The sequence below is a fragment of the Pimephales promelas genome, chromosome 20 (genome assembly GCF_988280905.1).
Source record: "Pimephales promelas chromosome 20, fPimPro1.hap1.1, whole genome shotgun sequence".
Classification (NCBI taxonomy): Eukaryota; Metazoa; Chordata; class Actinopteri; order Cypriniformes; family Leuciscidae; genus Pimephales; species Pimephales promelas.
In genome coordinates, this window is record NC_142788.1 from 18,183,165 (window position 1) to 18,206,638 (window position 23,474).

Below are 23,474 nucleotides of genomic sequence, written 5' to 3' on the forward strand. Positions count from 1 at the left end.
TACACTAATTCAATCCCACTGGAATTGTGTTCTGGATAACATTTGATATTGATATGTATGGGGGCGATTTAGGACATGCAACCAATATCTGATTAACCGAAAATTATTACTTGTCTTCTCGACTAGATGTCATCCTTTTTTCTTTTTTCTTTTACCTTGTAGAATGTTCCAATGGGGTCCCTCTCAATTTTATGAAAAATGCTGGGTTGTTTTAACCCAATTTTGGGTCAAATATGGACAAACCCGAAATGTTGGGTTAAAATGTAATGTAAAAATTTAACGGCTGGGTTAGTCCATATTTGACCCAAAGTTGGGTTAAAACAACCGAGCATTTTTTAGAGTGTACATTAGGCCTATACCTAATTACTTAAAGTTGCATTCTGTAACTTTATTGGGTTAAAAAAAATATCCAAAATAAACTTTTGAGCAAGTACTATAACCAGCCAGTGTTAAAAACTATCTGCTTGCCGTAATTCGATTCAAACGGTAATCTTGTAATATTTTTTTTTTTAATTCCAGTCAGTGGTGGTAGATTTCCATGGGAGATTTGAGCAAGTCTTTGCGTCATTACATCACATCTGTACACATAAAGAAGGAGTCTCGGCTAGTCGGCTATATTGTGTGTGAGGATGCTGGAGGTGAAGATTTACAGCCTTTTCTCACAGCACTTGATATAATTAAACTTGTCAATTTGATGGCTGATCCTGAAAGGTTCAAATGACAATCATCAGCGACAACAGATCCACCCACTGTAAAATGCAAGAAAATCCAAGATTTTGGATTTATCTGACATAAAACTCATATATTTGAGCATTCAATGCTACAATTGATCAGTCACAATCAAGTATTACACAAAGTAGTATAATAACTAAAAGTATCACTATAGAAATTCATTAACACGAAAACTGTGCATGTTGGTTTTGTTCAGTTTATCTGAGATTCAACAGAAAGAATTTCGTTGTACTATGTATAATGACAATAAAGTCTATATCTATGGACAATACATCCAATAACATCTAAATTATAGCCTCACTGATCTGTGAAATTTGAAAATGCATTGTCCTTGTCTCTGAAAACGTTTTTTTTTTTTTTTTATCCCCTCTCTGCACAGGATAATGTGACACCGTGAGACACTGGCAAATAATGTCTCTGTGCAGCCATGCACTAAAATATATTTCTGATCTACACTTTGCTGTTATGTTCGGAGCCCATGCATTGCATTCTTGTAAGTGTGATTAAACTGGGAGGGGTTCATTCCCAGTACACCTCTCAGGGGTTTGATCATATAAAGAAACCAGGCCAGGAGCCCAGAGAGTGATGGTGCATGACAGTAGTAATGTGGAGTTGGAGGTTTTTGGGCTCCAGTGGAACAGCAGTGGAATGAGTTTCACACATCTCCAGGGAACACACGTGGGCTGCCCCTCAGCAGGAGGCAATAAATCAACCGTCCGTCCCCCTCATGCTCCTGTTTTTTAATGTGAGTGCATCACACACTGCTGAGATGTACCAATTTAGGCTCGACACACTCTGTGTGAGGCTCAACAGATATCTGTGTTTCAGTCTAAATCACAATGAACATTAAACTGTAAGGATTTAGGTTAGAATCGGCTGTGTCATTGTAAGTGGAAGTTTCTTTCAAGCTGTCTGTAAAAAAAAAATGCTGTTTTTTGTTAAGTAACAGGCTATACCTCAGGGGCATGTTGTAACATAATAATAATAATTCATTACATTTATATAGCGCTTTTCTTGGCACTTTACATATGGGGAATCTCCTCATGTGCAACCAATGTGCAGCATCCACCTTGATAATGCGACAGCAGCAATATTGAGCCAGAACACTCAGGAGGAGACCAATTAGTATATATATATATATATATATATATGGGGATGATTAGGAGGTCATGATGGACAGAGGCCACTGGGCAAATTTGGCCAGGGTGCCTGGGTTACATCCCTACTCTTTCGAAAGTCATTACGACATTATGGGATTTTTATGACCACAGAGAGTCAGGTGGTCTAATATTGACTCTCAGTCTTTTTTCACCTCAATCTAAACAATGCTGGGTCGTTTGAACCCAAATTTGGGTAAAATATGCACAAACCCAAATGTTGTGTTAAAAATGTAATTTCAACTTTCACTTTAAACTGTACATTTTTTTAATTGCATTTTAACCCAACATTTGGGTTTGTCCATATTTGACCCAAATTTGGGTTGAAACAACCCAGGATTTTTTAGAGTGCTTTTTCTCACGGTTTCTCCATAGAATTAATAAAAATATAGAATAGAATAGCAGTACTTACAGCGGCTGGTGGTACAACATGCCCCACCTGTGCAACTGATTTAAACCCTGCTAGTTTCTCTGTTGCCCCCCAATATCAGATTTGTCTAATTTTAAATAAACACACACAAAAAAAAAAAAAAAACAGAGATGAAAAATGTACTTAAGACGTTTAATTTTATGGTTAAATAAAAGTTCAGAGATACCTTCCAAAGATTTTTTTTTTATGGCGCAATGTCTTCTGTGTATGTTGATATGGCAAGTTTCGTCATGCTGGCATGTGTGCAAAGTATGTAGCCTATGTTACAACAAACCCTGTGTTACGCTGGGCCTGCTATTTCACAACTGTTTTTACGATAGAATAATATTCAACGACAGACAGTAGCCTAATATCCGTATATATGATATGACATGCTCTGATCCCCGAACTTCAAGCTCAATATAATGTCATTGTAGTGACTCTTGGGGAACTCAAGAGAGCAGTACAGAACAGCGTATGTCCTGCTACAGTAGGCCTATACAGTTTTGACACAGCGGGAGACTGAACCCACTCAACATGACTACTAAATATGGCAAGTAAAAACTAAACACACTCTTTTACTTCAGAAGACTGCCCTCAATAATATCTTGTGATAAAACAAATGAACGGTAACTTGTATATAAGCATTTATTAACCTTTGGTAATGTAAGGTCATGATGTGAATATTCATCTTGTAGGTGCATTAACTAATGCTATATAGCCTACAACTCTAGGTCTTAAAGACGCATTCGTAAATGTTGAGAATAACAGTAGCCTATTGTTAATCCTTAAGGTGATAGTTGACTGAGGAAACACGTTCCATTAAAGTGAAGCATTAAACTTCATGCACAGTTGAAAAAAACTTAGGCTATATGGAATTGTCAAGTGTACATAACTCTTTTTTATTATTATTATGGATGCAGTTTATTACTTTTTGAGTTAAGTCAAAAAGTGTTAGTCACTTTTTTTTTTGCGGTGTAGTTCATGTTAATAAAAAATCTAATATTAACAAATTAAACCTTATAAACAAGTGTTACCATCTCTAAAATCTGAAAGGATGCAAGTAACACATGAAATGGACTTCTAGAGAAATATTTTTTTTAATTTTTATTAAACATAAATGTGTCATTAAATCATCTTTTTAAAATTTGATTCCTCTTTAGTAATCAAGACGAACATAATCTCGCATAAACAGCATACAAAACATTCCTTTTAATTAAGGAATATGGTTTTAGTTTATCATTCATCAATTCTGAATGTACATTATTCTCTTTATATTGCATCAAAGCAATTACCTCCAATTGTTGATATACAACAAATCTCAACATAAGATCCATTTCTGGACCAATAAAACAATTCTCCTCAGCGTTCATTGCGATTTAAATTTTGTCTTTACAAAAGACTTTTCTGCATTATGATGCTGTGAAAAAAATAAAATAAGATGGGAGAATAATGCTTCCATTTCAATTAGACAGTTCAGTTCAACACTTCTGGCGGACCAAGATGTGGCAAATGCAGATCCATCTCTTTCACGGCACTGGTTCTTGTCACTGAATACACAGAGGAGCCACATCTTCTGCTGAGTCTGGGAATAAGCGAAGTGTCTCCCTCGAATACTTGGAGTATCCATTGTGGAAGAGCAAGGTCTTCTTTGGAATAAAGAAAGAGAGTGTTTTTTCCCAAAGGTCAGTGGGAGAGACACCATTGTGCATCCGCTGCCCCAGAACACCCATCATCTGCTCTACACCATCTGAGCATTTCCTCTCCAGACTCATCATTTTACACCTGGAAGACAAGGAAACATTTACATGAGATACTTTCAGTCAAGAAACTTGTTTATAACTATCAGATATGCTTATTAATAACATCATATCATGATTCATGCTGTTTACTTACGTTTTCTGCAAATCTCTCATGGTGAAGTACTGTCGTTTCTGAATGTTTAAAGTTGAGATGTGATATGCATTGACTTTTCTCTTTCCACTGGCTTGAATTTATACACAGCCTGGCTGAATTTAATGAGATGTAAGTTCCCACACTTTTTAACCAATCACGAAACTGCAGTTTGACAATAGTGCAAGGGTGGATTGTTTAAATAAATAATGCCAAGGCCCTGAGAACCAAAAGAGCAGGTGGGAGGGAACTCTTATTTTATTTTGTCTGTCAGTCAAGGATTGAGATATTGCTAAAAGAGCAGTATTGAGACTCTGAATTAGCATTGACCTCATTCATGTTGTCAGCCAATAATATGTGGTGGGAATGTGCACTGAAACATCTGTCCAAAAGTAAAACTCAGCCTAAAATTTGATAGCAAAGAGATTAATGTTATTTAGACATTTAACATCAACTTATTTATTTATTGCACACATTAAACATCAGTTTATTTCTAATTTATTTATTATACTTACAAATTTTGATTGTTTATATATATATATATATATATATATATATATATATATATATATATATACATACACATATATTTTTATATGTATATATGTATATTTAATTTATTATATACAAATCAAACATTTTATGGATTATATTGCTCATAGATCTCATTAAACAGGAATTTCTATTTTTAAAAGGTGCTAAAAAGATTAATGTGATATTTAACATCTAATTATTTATTTATTGTGCACATTAAACATCAATTTATTCCTGTTCATATATCTCAAACAAGTTAATAACAAAGAGATTATTGTTTAGATATTACCTATTTGAATATATATATATATATATATATATATATATATATATATATCTTAAATACACATCACACATTTTTATCCTTTATTTATTTATTTAATATACATATTTATGATGGATTATATTGCTCATATGTCTAAAACATGCAGATGATAACAGAGAAAATAATATGTAAAAAAATTGTACATTTATTTATTTATTTATTATTTTTATATACATATTTGTTTATTTAATTTACAGTCTCATTAAACAGAAATTCCTATTTTCATTTATTATACCTATTTATTTATATAAATATTTATTAAATATAAAACGATGGGTTATTTTGCTTGTTTGTTTATGAAGCATGAAAGTGTTATAAATATAATTGCATATGCGATTCATTTCTACATTACGATACATTTTTGTCTAAACACGTGTTCGAATGAGCAGATGATGTTCCCGCAGGCACTAGACATGGGACGCTGTTGTTTAAGGCTGGTCATTGAATGATGCCTCCAGATGGCAAGCCTGTCTGCCTGGGGGTGCTGTGAGAACAGCGCTGGGTCAAATGAGCCACGCTTTCTTTTATCAGTCGGATCAGCGTCATTATTGAATAAGTGTGGGAAGCCGTGGTGCACCAGCGCTCCCAGGTTCTCACTTCGGAGAGGGAGATAGTCGTCCAGCAGAAAGCAGACAGCAGGCCAGACAGCTGTAAGTGTCTTAAATATGTGTGAGGAGAGTGTGCCAAGACAGAAGTGTGCTTTGCTCTTTACTTTCCAATCCAATATACAAACTTTCTCTGAAAGCAGATTAAAGGATCCTGCAAAAGCAGTGAAAATCAATTCCTACAGCCTATGTGTGTGTATACAATATTTAAAATGTATATATATATATATACATATATACACACACACATATATATTTGTGTGTTTGTGTGTTTGTGTTCAAGGTGTCATTTTCTTCTAAATATTTTGGAAAACATGCTGTATGAACCATGTGGCTCATGTCTAACTCCCAAGAGACAACAAGACAACACACTGTTCTTTAAAGACCAAAGCGACTTGCAGTCACTTAGATCAATTTACGAGGTCACAGATTTCCCACATTCACAGCCCACAAGCTGAATCAGTCTTCATCCTTCTGAAAACCCCCTCCACCTGCTCCCCAGAGCTGTGCTCATTGTTTTGGAGCAATAAGGGCCTCAGTTGCCATGTGTCAGCCTGAACGCTCCCATTGGCTGCAGACTGTGAGAACCTCCAGCAAACTCCAGACTCACACATTCATATGGAGATTTGGGAGTATAAATGGAGGAGCGAGGAGAGGGAGTTCAGCACAGCTCAGATCTGATCCTAACAGGGAACTGAACACAAGACACACAGCCATGGCTCCTACAATCACTGGATCAATCATCAGCAGAGGACATCTTCCACTCACAAACAAGGTAAACATTCAACATTTCACACCTGACTCCACTAAATCATGCATTCTTATCAAATGTGAACTATATGACTGATGGATGAGTGTTTCTAAATGCACGTTCTCAATGTTTCCTCAGCTGAGAAAGCCAATAGTGGAGAAGATCCGCAGAGAACGCATCAACGGCAGCATTGAGAAGCTCAAGTCTCTTCTGGGTCAAGAGTTCCTAAAGCAACAGCCCGACTCCAGACAGGAGAAAGCTGATATCCTGGAGATGACGCTTGATTTCTTGAGACGCTACCAGAATCCCTCAGGCTGCTCGACTGCAGCTCATGACGGACACTCCAGATGTGTGCAGGAGGCCGTCAACTTCCTGTCTCAGTGTCCAGTGCAGACTCAGTCCCACAGAAGACTTCTGAAGCACTTCCTGCACATGCAGCCGTCCACAGAGAACAACACTCACCAGCTCCATTCACCAGACGCAAAGAGCAAAGAGGAAACTCTGGCGCTCTGGAGACCCTGGTAGAAGGCACCAGGACCGTATGATTTATCAGACAGAATTCATAATGCCAGTCTGAGATTGGCATGGACTGTAATTCTAATGTAGGAATTGATTTCCGCCTCTGCAGCTTCTGCAGGATCTTTAATCTGCTTTCAGAGAAAGTGGCTGTTTTATTGAAACTGTGTGAGCAGTAATAATTGATCAGAATGTACACAATCATTTGCTGTGTAAAATGATTATTATATTCGTGAAAAATAAGATTCAAAGTATTTGGTCACAGAATTGTGAAAGTCTGATTCAGACGTTTGAACTCTTGAAGGTCTTTCACCCATATTGGGTTTATTCTCTCTCGCATCTAAAGGATGACGACACTGCTTTCATTGACTGAAAGCTTTTGATTTACATTTCAATTGTTTGAAATACATCTAATGCTTCTCTTGTTATATGAGAAATATTTCTTCATTTGAAAGATTTTATTGTGTGTTGTAAGCACAAATGATTGTTTTTAATGTTTGCATGTGTTTACATGAATGAGACATTTCCCCTGTAAAGGGCAGTTGAATATTGTCACTGTTAGTGATTGACTTTCAAAGTCAAGTTTTTACCTTCTCTGAAGGTGTCTTCTGTGCATTACTTCATATTGAAGTACAACTTGGAAATAAATTTTAAGAATATAATCAGTACAATATGTTTTGCATGTTTTCTTCGTCAATAAATTTGCACACTATGAAGATGTTTTAATTGATCAGTCTGCACGTCATGGTTCTTTGCCATCTATGATAATGATTACTATGTAATTGAATTCTTTCATTGAGATCTTCAGCAGTCAAGTTTGTTACAAGTCAAATTAAGCTCCCAAAAAAATTGAATTATTATAGTTTGAAATTACCCTCTCCTTTTTACATCTGAAGTAATACATAGACATACACATAACCTCTTATCTCTGCTTGGAGAAATTCAGCGGTCTATACCATGAAGCCGATTTAAGTAGCTATCCCGATATGGTTCATTTTTAGATTGCGCCAACCCTGGGTTTTAGGGACCATGCAAAGTGGTTTGGCCTTTAGCAGTGTTCATCGCACTTACGCTCCACGGCTAACCTCATGATCCTTAATCGATCACGAATACAATTTTAGTTTAACAATTTCTATTACGCAGTTTAATTGAATAAATATATAAATACGCTTTAGAATCAATAAATAAAGCTATAAAATGACTACATGTGAGCTTAAATGTTACATTTTCTCTACTTTTATCAAATGTATAAGCTAACTTCACAACTTTTACTTACACTGATAGCAAGACTTTTTCTTTTAGTTGTCCTCTTTCATAGACAGCTATTTTCTTCTAGTTGTGTAAATTTGTTTAAATTCTTTATATTATTCAATCTTGTAATATTCTGCAGAAGAGAGAAGTGAATTGCGCTGCTTCTCGCGCGAGAAATGAATCGCAGTTTCACTCTTTCTCAGCATGTGATTGGCTGTTTGCTACTGATGTCACACCTAAACTCAGAATCAAAGCCTCAGTTGACAGAGAAAGTTGATGATCAGCATCATGGTACTAACAAAGCCTGGTAACCGTCCTGTAACCATGAGTTTGTTAAACTACCATCATGGTACAGGCCCCAGGTTAGTTATACTGGGCTTTGACAGCTCAACATATGAAACATTTACTTTTCATTGAATGACTATATTAGACTACTAGTAGACTACAGTTAATCAGGAATAACCACTCGGGTATAATTTAGAACAAGAACAATCACACAACAAAAAACTGAAAAGAACAAAATGCTAGGCTTAAATATGAGGACTTAATCAAAGAAACAAGACACTGCTGACATGACTAATGAGAAAATGACTAAAACAGCTGAACTGAAACTCCTAATCAAGGTGTCCTCGTCAACTAAGGAAGGAAAATAGGAACCAATCAAAGTAGGCCTACCAACTGAAAATCCAAACATGAACTGAAACGTGACAGTTGGTACAACAGTGTAAATGTTTTTTTTTCTTCAGATTTGTGAATAAAACAAAGATTATTTGATTATATTTTACAAGTAAATGCCATTTCAGTGTTTCTATGCAAAAACATGTTCAATTCAATGCGTTACTTGTCATCTAATTTTAATTATTTGTGAAAATTACTAGCAACCTCTTAGTTAAAATTGTTTCAAAGTAAATCCAACAACATTTTTTTAACAGTGTAGTTAAGTATGACTTAGATTAATTGCAAACTAGACCTGAACTTTCTCATGAATTGAATTGAAAATGCATAATATAGGTATAATGTGAATCACCATGAACTACAAACTGACTAAACAGCTATTTGAATTTGTGCAAAAGTGCTGTGATGCATGTTGTGTGTTAATTTGATGGACAAGGAATTCAGTGACAAGTTGACAACAGATATAGGCAGAAAATATATTACAATTTATTTCCAAGTTGTACTTCAATATGAAGTAATGCACAGAAGACACCTTCTATTTTGTCATAAGCAATATGATTACTGTTATTCAAACAAGCAAATCTGACAATGAACATTTGCTTCAGTTGTGAAGGACATTCATGCCTTAAAGTAATAAAGCAGTAACATAATAGGTACATGCATCTTTTCACAATTGTGAAGAACTCAAGAACTTCCCTTCAATAAGGAAGAAATTAGCAATGTCACAGACATTTAAAATTCAATTAGTAATCAAAGACACTGCATGGTGCAATGCAACACACCTTCAGAGAAGGTAAAAACTTGACTTTGAAAGTCAATCACTAACAGTGACAATATTCAACTGCCCTTTACAGGGGAAATGTCTCATTCATGTAAACACATGCAAACATTAAAAACAATCATTTGTGCGTACAACACACAATAAAATCTTTCAAATGAAGAAATATTTCTCATATAACAAGAGAAGCATTAGATGTATTTCAAACAATTGAAATGTAAATCAAAAGCTTTCAGTCAACGAAAGCAGTGTCGTCATCCTTTAGATGCGAGAGAGAATAAACCCAATATGGGTGAAAGACCTTCAAGAGTTCAAATGTCTGAATCAGACTTTCACAATTCTGTGACCAAATACTTTGAATCTTATTTTTCACGAATATAATAATCATTTTACACAGCAAATGATTGTGTACATTCTGATCAATTATTACTGCTCACACAGTTTCAATAAAACAGCCACTTTCTCTGAAAGCAGATTAAAGATCCTGCAGAAGCTGCAGAGGCGGAAATCAATTCCTACATTAGAATTACAGTCCATGCCAATCTCAGACTGGCATTATGAATTCTGTCTGATAAATCATACGGTCCTGGTGGCTTCTACCAGGGTCTCCAGAGCGCCAGAGTTTCCTCTTTGCTCTTTGCGTCTGGTGAATGGAGCTGATGAGTGTTGTTCTCTGTGGACGGCTGCATGTGCAGGAAGTGCTTCAGAAGTCTTCTGTGGGACTGAGTCTGCACTGGACACTGAGACAGGAAGTTGACGGCCTCCTGCACACATCTGGAGTGTCCGTCATGAGCTGCAGTCGAGCAGCCTGAGGGATTCTGGGAGCGTCTCAAGAAATCAAGCGTCATCTCCAGGATATCAGCTTTCTCCTGTCTGGAGTCGGGCTGTTGCTTTAGGAACTCTTGACCCAGAAGTGACTTGAGCTTCTCAATGCTGCCGTTGATGCGTTCTCTGCGGATCTTCTCCACTATTGGCTTTCTCAGCTGAGGAAACATTGAGAACGTGCATTTAGAAACACTCATCCATCAGTCATATAGTTCACATTTGATAAGAATGCATGATTTAGTGGAGTCAGGTGTGAAATGTTGAATGTTTACCTTGTTTGTGAGTGGAAGATGTCCTCTGCTGATGATTGATCCAGTGATTGTAGGAGCCATGGCTGTGTGTCTTGTGTTCAGTGTTAGGATCAAATCTGAGCTGTGCTGAACTCCCTCTCCTCGCTCCTCCATTTATACTCCCAAATCTCCATATGAATGTGTGAGTCTGGAGTTTGCTGGAGGTTCTCACAGTCTGCAGCCAATGGGAGCGTTCAGGCTGACACATGGCGACTGAGGCCCTTATTGCTCCAAAACAATGAGCACAGCTCTGGGGAGCAGGTGGAGGGGGTGGGACAGTTGCTCACATTAGGATAAATTGCTCACAAAAGCACGTGCTGTTTTTATAAAAGACCTACATTGAAAAAATGAGCTCAAAATAATCTCACACTCTAGGAATATATTTCTACCTTATTTTGGAATAATTTAGATAAATATTAAACACAACTCATAATAGAGATATTGAAATTCATTCTGCAGCCAATACATAAGCAACTATTAAATAAAATAGTGTTTTCTTTAATTATACAACTAAATATATTTGGAAAATTATAGTTTTACACTTTAATTCTTTAGTAGGACGAACAAGCAAACAAATCCCCATATCAATTAGGGACGGTGTCTTAAACACGCCTGTGAGGTTTCTATAGAGCCCCTTGACAACATGCCTAATTGCCTGCAGTAAGGCACACTTCTATTCATCTCTAATGAATGGACAGAGTGTGGGAAAGTTGTGGAAAGCGCAGTCCCAGTCCTCCACTACATCACCTTCAAGACTTCATTGTGATGCAGGACATCTGAACTGCCAACCTTACTATCAAGTTTTTTTCTCTCTCTCTTTTTTCTGGATATCTGAAGCTATTGAGCAAAACATTCTACATGCTTTTTGAATAACTAAACAAAACAATTAACTAAAAGAATTACTAATAACTTTTTCAAAGCAATAACTAAATCAGCATACTATCATCTGAAAAAATATTTCAAGAATTAGAAGCTTTGTTTCCAGACAAGACTTAGAGTAACTAGTGCAGGATGGATAATTATAATGGCCTCCTCACTGGCCCTCCTAAAAAGACCATAAGACAGTTGATTCTTAACTTAACTCAAATGGCATGATTGATATGATGAACCGGTATTTTTTACTAAATCCTGTGGTGGAGTTTGAGAGGGATTGACTTATGACGGTCAAGGGAACACTGTGGTGACTAGTACAGATACTGGTCTGAACTGGTACAGATTATTAATCTGGTGGGATCAGATAGCCCACAGAAGAATACTGACCGTCATGGGGAAATCTCTGAGTCAAAATAAGATACACCGTGTTTTGCCAGATGAGAAGTTTATTTTATGTATCATCTTTTTACTATTTTAGATAATTTTACTCTAATTCATTTTTATAAATTGTATCATTTGTCTGCTTTAAATTCCTTTTATAACTGCTTTAATTTCCCCTGCTTTTATTTTGTGTCTATTTTCTATACAAAGCTCTATGAATTGCTATAGTGCTATAGTTCTATGTAAAGCTTTTGCATAACTGTTTGAATTTGAAGGCACTTTGAATTGCCATAGAGTATGAAATGTGCTATATAAATAAACTCGCCTTGCCTTGAATACTTGAACTTTATTCTTCAGGTATTATAGGAGAATTATGGCATCTGCACACAATGAGGTATCAAACTATACTTGCAAACAAACAAAATATTTTTGATTTTTTTTAAAACATTGTTTAAAAATAAAATAACCAAAAGAGTAAAAAAAAAATTGATTCAGCGCTAAATAGACCACTAATCAAATAAAAAAATGCCTGATGAAATTGCTCATTATTGCTCATCATCCAAATAATTTGGAATTAATAAAAATCTGTTTAATTAAAAAGCGAAATAAAAGCATTTTCTAGTGGTCTCAGACAGGTTTCTAAGCATCAGATTAGGCTTCAAAAGGGGTTTCCACTTTCTCACAAACTTCCTCCCTGTAATACATCCCTCCCCACCTGCCTGTCAGAGAAGTTCATTGTTTCCTGTACAATAAATGCCTCACTGAGCATGTGGCGGCCCTCTGCCCCATTGAGTCATTCGAATGCTCCCATTGGCTGCAGACTGTGAGAACCTCCAGCAAACTCCAGACTCACACATTCATATGGAGATTTGGGAGTATAAATGGAGGAGCGAGGAGAGGGAGTTCAGCACAGCTCAGATCTGATCCTAACAGGGAACTGAACACAAGACACACAGCCATGGCTCCTACAATCACTGGATCAATCATCAGCAGAGGACATCTTCCACTCACAAACAAGGTAAACATTCAACATTTCACACCTGACTCCACTAAATCATGCATTCTTATCAAATGTGAACTATATGACTGATGGATGAGTGTTTCTAAATGCACGTTCTCAATGTTTCCTCAGCTGAGAAAGCCAATAGTGGAGAAGATCCGCAGAGAACGTATCAACGGCAGCATTGAGAAGCTCAAGTCTCTTCTGGGTCAAGAGTTCCTAAAGCAACAGCCCGACTCCAGACAGGAGAAAGCTGATATCCTGGAGATGACGCTTGATTTCTTGAGACGCTCCCAGAATCCCTCAGGCTGCTCGACTGCAGCTCATGACGGACACTCCAGATGTGTGCAGGAGGCCGTCAACTTCCTGTCTCAGTGTCCAGTGCAGACTCAGTCCCACAGAAGACTTCTGAAGCACTTCCTGCACATGCAGCCGTCCACAGAGAACAACACTCATCAGCTCCATTCACCAGACGCAAAGAGCAAAGAGGAAACTCTGGTGCTCTGGAGACCCTGGTAGAAGGCACCAGGACCGTATGATTTATCAGACAGAATTCATAATGCCAGTCTGAGATTGGCATGGACTGTAATTCTAATGTAGGAATTGATTTCCGCCTCTGCAGCTTCTGCAGGATCTTTAATCTGCTTTCAGAGAAAGTGGCTGTTTTATTGAAACTGTGAGAGCAGTAATAATTGATCAGAATGTACACAATCATTTGCTGTGTAAAATGATTATTATATTCGTGAAAAATGAGATTCAAAGTATTTGGTCACAGAATTGTGAAAGTCTGATTCAGACGTTTGAACTCTTGAAGGTCTTTCACCCATATTGGGTTTATTCTCTCTCGCATCTAAAGGATGATGACACTGCTTTCATTGACTGAAAGCTTTTGATTTACATTTCAATTGTTTGAAATACATCTAATGCTTCTCTTGTTATATGAGAAATATTTCTTCATTTGAAAGATGTTATTGTGTGTTGTAAGCACAAATGATTGTTTTTAATGTTTGCATGTGTTTACATGAATGAGACATTTCCCCTGTAAAGGGCAGTTGAATATTGTCACTGTTAGTGATTGACTTTCAAAGTCAAGTTTTTACCTTCTCTGAAGGTGTGTTGCATTGCACCGTGCACCGTCTTTGATTACTAATTGAATTTTAAATGTCTGTGACATTGCTAATTTCTTCCTTATTGAAGGGAAGTTCTTGAGTTCTTCACAATTGTGAAAAGATGCATGTACCTATTATGTTACTGCTTTATTACTTTAAGGCATGAATGTCCTTCACAACTGAAGCAAATGTTCATTGTCAGATTTGCTTGTTTGAATAACAGTAATCATATTGCTTATGACAAAATAAATTGTACAATCAATGTTCTTGTCTAGTGTTATGTTTAATTTAACTCTAAACATCATACATGTTTTTAATATTACGCATCTATCTATGAATAGTTTTGTCAAAAACTCAAAATGCATTGTTTTATATTTTGTATCAAATTCTCCAAAAGCTTACTGATCAGTATTTCACTGTTGGCAGTGTTTCAATAACTTTACACTCCTAAACTTCAGAAAAACCTAGGTTTGACCTGAAATCTGCATTTTGGATGTAGAAGATGATATGTTGTTAAAATATTATCAATATTTTTCCCCATGCAGGTACAGTAGTGCCTTACATAAAAATGTTTTTGTGTGATTAGTAACCCAAAATCCATCACAACTCAATTTCCACTGATAAGGAGACAGAAGAAGAACTGGCTATGGGGTTGAAGCTGTACTGAGACTTCATTCCCTGGAGTTTTCCCAAACTTTACCATTCATACAACTCAACAAAAGTATTTCATTGAGAACAATTCAGCACATGGCCATATGAACTTCAAAATCAAGTCTTAAAACTAGGTAAATAAAACCTCAGCTGAAGAACAACAACACGACATATTACACAGTGTCATTATTTATTTAACAAACACTAGGCCGAAAAGCTATGCGTGACAAACTAAATACACCCGCTTCCACAGGAGTTAAGAGGGTGCTGATCAAATGCCCTTGAGATCGTCAGGAAGTGCATGTGACCAACTCTATAAAAGCACAATTTTAGGCAGTTTGCTGGTCTGGAGCGTTTAGGTGTGTGTTAACACAATGACAAAGACGGAAAGACATCAACGATCTTAGAGAAGCAATTGTTGCTGCCATCAATCTGAAAAGGGTTAGCCACTTCCAAATAACTTGAAGTCCATCATTTTACAGTCAGGAAGATTATTCACAAATGGAAAACATTAAAGACAACTATCAAACTTCCTTGGAGTGGATGTCCCAGTTAATTCACCCCAAGATCAGACCGTGCAATTCTCAGAGAAATCACCCAACACTAAAGAACTACACAGACTCTACAAGCATCTTAACATGTTACATGTCAGTACGATTAGAAAAAGACGGGGTAAGTATGGCATGTTTTTGGGGGGTGTCATACTTTTTCATATGACTGAATATAAAACATAGAAAGAGATTGAACTAGATAACGTTATGATACATTGAAACTGTCGTTTCAAATTATAGTCATGACTAATAAAAATCCTTTGCAATTGCTGTAATTTGCCTCATAAAAATGCAAAAAATAAATAAATAAAAGGTGTTTATCTTAATGTTTACTATCAAAAATAAGTCTATAAGATTTTTTCTCTTTTTTTCATGTTTTTGAAAGTATAGTCTCTTATGCTCACCTTTTAATAATATAAAAAAATACAGTAAAACAGAAATAACGTGAAACATTGCAATTTTAAATAACGATTTTCTATTTGAATACATTTTTGAATGTAATTTATTCCTGTGATGGCAAAGCTGAATTTTCAGCATCATTACTCCAATATTGATCCATCAGAAATCATTATAATAAGCTGATTTGGTGCTCAATTTGTCATTATTATCATTATCAATGTTGAAAACCAGCCCATTCTCATCCCAAGACGTCATCTAACTGACGCTTTTGACCGTACGTCAACATCCGACGTTTTAGGGTACCCTTTAACGTCAGATAGATGACGCTATCTAATCCTAACCCTAACCCAGACCTAAACCTACCCGCGTCGGTAAAGCGTCAGTCAGATGACGCCCTATAGGATAGCGTCATCTAACTGACATTAAAGGGTACCCTAAAACGTCGGATGTTGACGTATGGTCAGAAGTGTCAGTTAGATGACGTCTTGGGATGAGAATGTGTCGAAAACAGTTGTGTTGCTTAATTTTTTTTTTCTGGATCCTTTGATGAATAGAAAGTTCAAAAGAACAGCATGAAAGTAATGCTTCGTCACAATATAAATCTCTTTACTGTCACTTTTGACCAAATATATTGCATCCTTGCTGAATAAAAGTATTAATTAAAAATCTTACAGACCACAAACTTTTGAATGGTAATTCAAGAATGGTTATTCCCTTAAAGCCCCATGGCTCAAGCACCACATTATTAGCACAAACTAGAAATGTGTTCCTATATTAATTCATAATGGTTGATATTATTAAGCATTATTGATTAGTCACTAATATTATTATACTATTAATATTATACTAATATTATTAATACTACTAACACTAATATATATATATATATATATTACAATAAAAAAATACTCATGGCACACTGGCACGTGCTTTGTCAATAAATGACCCCAATGTCAGACAACAAGCAAAGCTTTAAACGAGGGGTCTCCACTTTCTCACACACTCTCCATCCTCAACACCCACCCCTCCACCTGCTCCCCTGAGATGTGCTCATTGTTTCCAGAGCAATAAGCATGTCATTTAGCATGTGGCGTCCCTCTGCCCCATTGAGTCATTCGAATGCTCCCATTGGCTGCAGACTGTGAGAACCTATAGCAAACTCCAGACTCACACATTCATATGGAGATTTGGGAGTATAAATGGAGGAGCGAGAAGAGGGAGTTCAGCACAGCTCAGATCTGATCCTAACAGGGAACTGAACACAAGACACACAGCCATGGCTCCTACAATCACTGGATCAATCATCAGCAGAGGACATCTTCCACTCACAAACAAGGTAAACATTCAACATTGCACACCTGACTCCACTAAATCATGCATTCTTATCAAATGTGAACTATATGACTGATGGATGAGTGTTTCTAAATGCACGTTCTCAATGTTTCCTCAGCTGAGAAAGCCAATAGTGGAGAAGATCCGCAGAGAACGCATCAACGGCAGCATTGAGAAGCTCAAGTCTCTTCTGGGTCAAGAGTTCCTAAAGCAACAGCCCGACTCCAGACAGGAGAAAGCTGATATCCTGGAGATGACGCTTGATTTCTTGAGACGCTCCCAGAATCCCTCAGGCTGCTCGACTGCAGCTCATGACGGACACTCCAGATGTGTGCAGGAGGCCGTCAACTTCCTGTCTCAGTGTCCAGTGCAGACTCAGTCCCACAGAAGACTTCTGAAGCACTTCCTGCACATGCAGCCGTCCACAGAGAACAACACTCACCAGCTCCATTCACCAGACGCAAAGAGCAAAGAGAAAACTCTGGTGCTCTGGAGACCCTGGTAGAAGCCATTCTTATGTTTAAAAAAAAAAAAAAAAAAAAACTACCACAATTAACTCTGTTATTAGAGAAAATGTTATTCTATGTCAACCTCTTTAACGAGAGGATAATTGCTTGTATTCTTATGTCTAGAATTCACTGTATTTTTGCCACTGGCTAAGCTAATTGAATCTGCTATGTTAGCAATATATCTCACACTGAGGTGCAATATTTGCATTCTATGAATGTTCCATGTTTCTGAATAGATCTAATTGATCTTGTGAGTTATATTAACTGCTTGTTCTTTTTTTTGAATATTGTATTGTTGGTGTTGTAGATTTTATATAATCAACTATAACTGACAAATTCTTTTGTAAAGATTATTTAGGTGATTGTGTTTTAAACAAGAGTCAAACAATCAAGCACAGTATAGTAAAAACACTATACTTTAAAAGTACATGAAGATGCTGGACATAATCTAAAATATGTTCTATAAAAACAATTAAAAAATGTTTACATCAAATGTTCTTTGGCAATGTGTCCATTCTTTAAAACAAAATTGATAACTTTATTTCATGCCCCTATTATGCACCTCACATGAGCTATTAATAACAGTGAATTATCCAAACCCTTAACCAAACCCTATCTCACTATATCGTAAGAACATATTACATATTATTACTGAGTAATGTGTGCAATATTAATACACTGTAACAAGGGTAGCTTGAAATAAAAAATAAAAACATCAGATACTTTTACAACTATCTTTTTAATTGCATCAGTTGGTTAGTTTCAATTGTTCATTTGATAATATAGAAATATAAACAAGCACTTTGCTTGGTTGCTTTGTTATAGAGCCAGACCGATATATCGGCAGAACGATATTATCGGCCGACATTAGGCATTTTCCAAACTATCGGTATTGTTCAGTTATAATGGCCAATAAATGAATATTACGAAAATAAAATAAAAAACGGACGAAACACTCTTGAACCATGTCATGAGTGTTGGAGTTGTATAGTTTGTCCACCAGAGGGCACTCTACACGGTTCATGTTGGCAAAACTCGTTGAGTTGGTCACGATATACATTGCTTGAATAACAATTAAAATAACATCCCCATCGTTCTCTTAACTCAAATAAGTATGACAAAAAAAATAAAAAATAAAAAAATAAATAAATAAATTATCGGCCGATATATCGGAATATCGGATTTTAAAACCCAAAAATATCCAAAATCCTTTATCGTTCGGGCTATACTTTGTTATCTACTCAAGCAACTATTATCTCCTAACCTTAAAATCAATTAGATAGGCAGTATCCCATGTCACCAAAAATTGATGTTCAACTTAGACCGAAAATTTGCCTCAATTTTTCACAAATCCAAACTGGTACATTTCAAAGGTAAACTGGACCGATAGTTTTGAATATTTTTTGAAGAAGCATTACACCTCAGATGCTTCTCACTGAACAAGGGGAGTAGACAATTAAATAGACTTTTAAGGTGTACAAATTTTGGTTCACTTGCAAAAAGAGCAGTGTGAAAGCAAACCGTACCAAAAAAAATTATAATAATGATCATTTATTTGGTCCGGACCAAAGCAAGTGAACTATCGGACTTTCCTGGTGTGAATACACCCTAAATGACATCAGTGATTGGAGCATATTGACTGCCTCAATGCTAAGCTAAAACAAAATATTTACAATAGTTTTTGTGTTTTCTATGTATAAAAAATATATGCTTATTATGTATGCATTTAAATAAATAAATAACCTGAAAAGATTTAGTAAGTTAGTACGAATTTCTAGGTTTGAACTGGTTTGAAAATTGTTGCTGAATCCTGGGAAAATCCCCAAAGTCCAGATGGTCTTTCTACGTCTTAGGTCCCCCCTCTAATAAAGAGAGTTCAAACACCGTAACTAATGTTATGTGTAACAAGACACACTTCTTTTGTTCCCTTTACTGTGGGCAGTCAATGAACAGACTGAGGGAACGGAAGACAGGCCTCTCACACACAACTCATGGGAACCTCAGTGAAAACCCATGCCTTATGTCTTCGGGCCTGCTGCTACAGGTGGTTTAAAACAGAGGAATCATCATATCAAAAGCACTTAATATCCAACTCAACTTAAACATATATAGTTATCTGATTTAGTAGAGAATACTTGAGAAAAAGTATTTTTAAAATTAAATTAGGGTAAAAATGTCTGAAAAATGTCATAATGCTGTGTGTATATTAAGGCTTTTTTGCTCAACAAGTATAATTTCCCAAGTTTGTTTGTGACACTAAAATACTGACTGTTTGTTTTACAACAAAGAAGCAATTAACATTTTCAATGGAGCCATAGTGAATTGTTTGTACTCCTCAGATTAGAGCACCCAGGGTAGTGGGAATCAAACGCAAACTCACAGTATTTCAACACAGGCTATATGGTATAAAATATAAAGTACAAGCAAACACAATAACACAGAACACACGCACAATATAGCATAAACACTAGTCTTTGCTCTCCATCACAATAAAAATAGAGGCCACCACCAGGGTTATTATTGTTGACTAAAAAAAATAAAAAATAAAAACACTAAATCAATAATAAAACAACTTTTTTGTCCATTTAGATAATACAATACAAAAAACACTTAGGAAACTTTTTTTTTTTATTTCAGCTAGTCACCAATAGGCAACATTTCTTGTTTTCGTTTAGCCTAGTTTAACTAGGCCTATAGGCCTAGGTCTACTAAAATAACGAATAAATAAAAATGAATAAAAACTAAACAGACAATAAAAAACTAATTATAACAAACACACTCTGAAGAAACTGTGAATGCTGTTAAAATATCCTGTCAAATGCGAAGTTTGTGTGAATTGCTTATGTTTTTCTGAGGGACTTCCAAGCATGTTTATTCAAATTGAATTATATTCACCTGCTCCTTTTCATTTCTCATTCTCGTTATCACAATAAAACACTTTACTTACGCGTTGTGTCTTTCCCACAGTTGTGTGACAATGGCAGGAGTCTCTGTCATGACCCTTTTGGCGTCTGCTGGTCGTGTGATCGGCGCAGTTAAGAAGCAGCAACAGCAGGAACTGCACAATGAACCTCACTGATCTCAGCACGAGCTCCTGTCGCGTGCTGGTCATGAAGTGAAGACAAGCAAAAAAATAAATAAATAAAAATACTTTTAATCACGTTACAAAATGAACTAACACTATTTTGATTCACACAAATAGCAGGTGAGGACTGAGACTGTTTTTTTTAAAAAAAGGATATTTTTCAGATTTTCTCGCGCGTGCCTTCACAGCGGCATGAGGACTTCCGTAATTTGGCACGTGGACGTGACTGTTCTGTCACCTAACTGGTGAAACTGACAGTCATGTTAACAGTTATCAAAGGAAAATTCATGGGAACGGACTCAAATCTGTGTTTCCAGCTGTGTTTCTTGTACCTTTGCTTTGATGTTATGTTGCAGACAGTTTTAACCACGTGCCATTGTCGCAAGTAGGTGTTGGTCACGCTCAGCCTATGCCATCATCAACTTTTGAGAAACGCTGCCCTGGAAATGTTGCACAAGATAGCCTATCTTACAAATATAATAGCCTATAATATAATGAATGCACTTTAACATATTTAGGTTACAAAAATAATTCTTCTCAAATAATTTTATCAAGATTTCTTTGTTTTACATTTCTTTGTTTTTCAACACTGGTCAATTTTTGCATTGATTACACAAAGTATGAATGGGCTCTATGCACGGCGGTATTTCCGGTGTCTAAGGATGCTGGATTAGCCTACTTCATGCTATACCGAGAATTTATATTGGTTTTTATACTCTATGACTGTAGCTACTAAACGTTAGTCACAAAACCAGACAAAACAGTCCCCCCTCATTTTGTTAATGCTTCTTTGTTTATTATATTAAATAGGCTATACATAACTATATAAAATTACATCTAAACGTATTAAAGTTTCGTATCCTCCGCTCTCCCCAACCGGAAACTGAAGAGCAGCCTTATGTCAAATGCGGAACTTATGCGCGTGCATATAGCATATTAGATGCACAAACATATCAAATAAGTGTTGTAAGGGTTCACTTTATATTAAAATGTGTGCATACTGCATAGATATTCTTTTCATGATATTCAAGTGTCTGAGTTTCCCTTTGTAATATATTTTGGTTACACAAACCTATAAATTAGATGCATGCACAAGCATCAGTCATAGTTCATCTGATATATATTGCTTTTGCGAAAGCAAAGTGCATTTTAAAACCTACATTCATACATTTTTTTTATTCTATTTTTTCTAATTGGCTGAAGGGCCAAATTCCTTTACTGAGCCTTCAAGAATGGCGCCTCTCTGATACCTTGGGAAACATTCCTCCAGTGGAAGTGAGCAGGCATTTAACCATAAAATTAATGTTCTCTATTGTTGTGATGAGCCGGCCCTCTGGTCTCAGAGTGTGGGAACAGAAACACAGCCCAGGCCACATGGCTTTGTGATGATAATGCTGCTGTATAAATACAAGGGGTTCTCCTCAAAGAGGCTCACGAATCGTTTTGCCACAGAAGAAAAGCAAGCTGTTTCAGCACGGACATGGCACCACATTCCGCTACACACTCCTCTTTTGACCATCTTTGCTTCAGTGATAAGGACAAAAAGGTATGTTCAATTTAAATGCAGTTCTTCTTCGAAAGTGAATCTGAATACAATCTGAATCTGTGTGCACTGCACAGTAGTTTGAAAAAATGCTCTAACAAGTGTTTCCGTTTGCCCTCAGCCGAGGAAGCCAATTGTTGAAAAGATGCGCAGGGACCGCATCAACAGCAGCATCGACCAACTCAAAAATCTCCTGGAGAAGGAGTTCCACAGCCATGACCCCAGCACCAAACTGGAGAAGGCCGACATCCTGGAAATGACGGTCAGCTTCCTCAAACAGCAGCTTCCTCAGAGGGACTATGATGAAGGCTACTCTCACTGCTGGAGGGAGTCTGTCCACTTCCTCACTCTTCATTCTCCAGCACCTGTGGAGCTCCAGCACCTCCACAGCGCCCAGCGAGCGAGCTCCGCTCCAGCAACACCCTCGCCCAAACTGCAGCAGCCGGACAGCAGGAGAGGTGGCGTCTGGAGACCCTGGTAGACATGCTGTGAACTGTAAACCCTGAGGGACAGCAATGTTAACGTCTCTCATCAAAGTAGGAGATATGCATTTCCAAAGTGAACGTTTGTGTTGTCATCATATTGATTGGCAAAAACTTTAGATAAACATGTGTTTGTCAGTGGAAGGAGGTGGATTATTTATGTACAGCTTTTTTCTGTATTATAGCTCTTAGTGTGATTTTTTTTTTTTACCACATTACTTGTTTTGTTGTTGTATGCATAATTAATTGAGGTTGACTCCAGTGGAGTTTTATGTATCAGACCTTTGAACTGATTTTGTATGTTTTTTCAGAGTATATATTTGTCTGCACTGAGATTTCTGTATTGTTGTTTAGGTAAGGCATGCATGTTGTACCTTTGATAAAGGATCCTGTTTGTTGTCTTGACCAATTTTATTATTATTATTCTTAGCAAATGAGCTCTTACATCAAATATTTTCTGTTAATAAAATTCTACATCAACTAATGGTTTTGGGAGAAGATTGAATCAATGTTTGTATGCTATACAGACCCCTGCATGATGTGATCTGGTCAAATTCAGATTGTATTTAGATCCTGTTTGTTTTTTGCTTAAGCAATTGGAACAATATGTTAAATCATTTGCTTAAATATCATCTACTATGAAAAGACAGACTTGAGACTATAAATTAAGATAATGTTAACCGATTAGGGATTACAAAAAAGTCACTTGTAACAATTGGCTGATCTCTCAACTTGTGAACCATTGATTTTCTGTAAATGAATGTAGGCTAGTTCTGTCTAATAAGGTGTTTCGGAATTATATATAATACAAAAATATC

The 23,474-nt window shown here is 36.5% G+C and overlaps 5 protein-coding genes across 6 annotated transcripts; 4 read left to right on the forward strand and 1 right to left on the reverse strand.

Annotated features, from left to right (window-relative positions):
• The first annotated feature begins 6,199 nt into the window (after nucleotides 1-6,199).
• LOC120463579 (transcription factor HES-5-like) lies at nucleotides 6,200-7,652 on the forward strand. The gene is made up of 2 exons (XM_089124541.1): nucleotides 6,200-6,430; nucleotides 6,545-7,652. Exons 1-2 carry the CDS (start codon nucleotides 6,200-6,202, stop codon nucleotides 6,929-6,931), a joined length of 618 nt encoding a protein of 205 aa, XP_088980667.1. The 3' UTR covers nucleotides 6,932-7,652.
• Nucleotides 7,653-9,312: 1,660 nt separating this feature from the next.
• On the reverse strand, nucleotides 9,313-10,863 carry LOC120463069 (transcription factor HES-5-like). Of its 2 annotated transcripts, XR_016148205.1 has the most exons (3): nucleotides 10,724-10,798; nucleotides 9,631-10,609; nucleotides 9,313-9,380 (listed from the first exon to the last, which is right to left on the reverse strand). XR_016148205.1 is itself a non-coding variant. In XM_089124544.1 (2 exons), the coding sequence occupies exons 1-2, from the start codon at nucleotides 10,853-10,855 to the stop codon at nucleotides 10,223-10,225; spliced, it is 519 nt and encodes a 172-aa protein (XP_088980670.1). In that variant the 5' UTR covers nucleotides 10,856-10,863; the 3' UTR covers nucleotides 9,313-10,222. The 2 variants fall into 2 exon arrangements, 1 of the variants encoding a protein (XP_088980670.1); XM_089124544.1 differs by having other exon boundaries at nucleotides 9,313-10,609; nucleotides 10,724-10,863.
• Nucleotides 10,864-12,887: 2,024 nt separating this feature from the next.
• LOC120463068 (transcription factor HES-5-like) lies at nucleotides 12,888-14,360 on the forward strand. The gene is made up of 2 exons (XM_089124240.1): nucleotides 12,888-13,013; nucleotides 13,128-14,360. Exons 1-2 carry the CDS (start codon nucleotides 12,954-12,956, stop codon nucleotides 13,512-13,514), a joined length of 447 nt encoding a protein of 148 aa, XP_088980366.1. The 5' UTR covers nucleotides 12,888-12,953; the 3' UTR covers nucleotides 13,515-14,360.
• Nucleotides 14,361-16,927: 2,567 nt separating this feature from the next.
• LOC120463577 (transcription factor HES-5-like) lies at nucleotides 16,928-17,826 on the forward strand. Its single transcript, XM_089124248.1, has 2 exons — nucleotides 16,928-17,041; nucleotides 17,156-17,826. The coding sequence occupies exons 1-2, from the start codon at nucleotides 16,982-16,984 to the stop codon at nucleotides 17,540-17,542; spliced, it is 447 nt and encodes a 148-aa protein (XP_088980374.1). The 5' UTR covers nucleotides 16,928-16,981; the 3' UTR covers nucleotides 17,543-17,826.
• Nucleotides 17,827-22,048: 4,222 nt separating this feature from the next.
• her12 (hairy-related 12) lies at nucleotides 22,049-23,460 on the forward strand. Its single transcript, XM_039652920.2, has 2 exons — nucleotides 22,049-22,177; nucleotides 22,296-23,460. The coding sequence occupies exons 1-2, from the start codon at nucleotides 22,112-22,114 to the stop codon at nucleotides 22,653-22,655; spliced, it is 426 nt and encodes a 141-aa protein (XP_039508854.2). The 5' UTR covers nucleotides 22,049-22,111; the 3' UTR covers nucleotides 22,656-23,460.
• The last annotated feature ends 14 nt before the right edge of the window (nucleotides 23,461-23,474 follow it).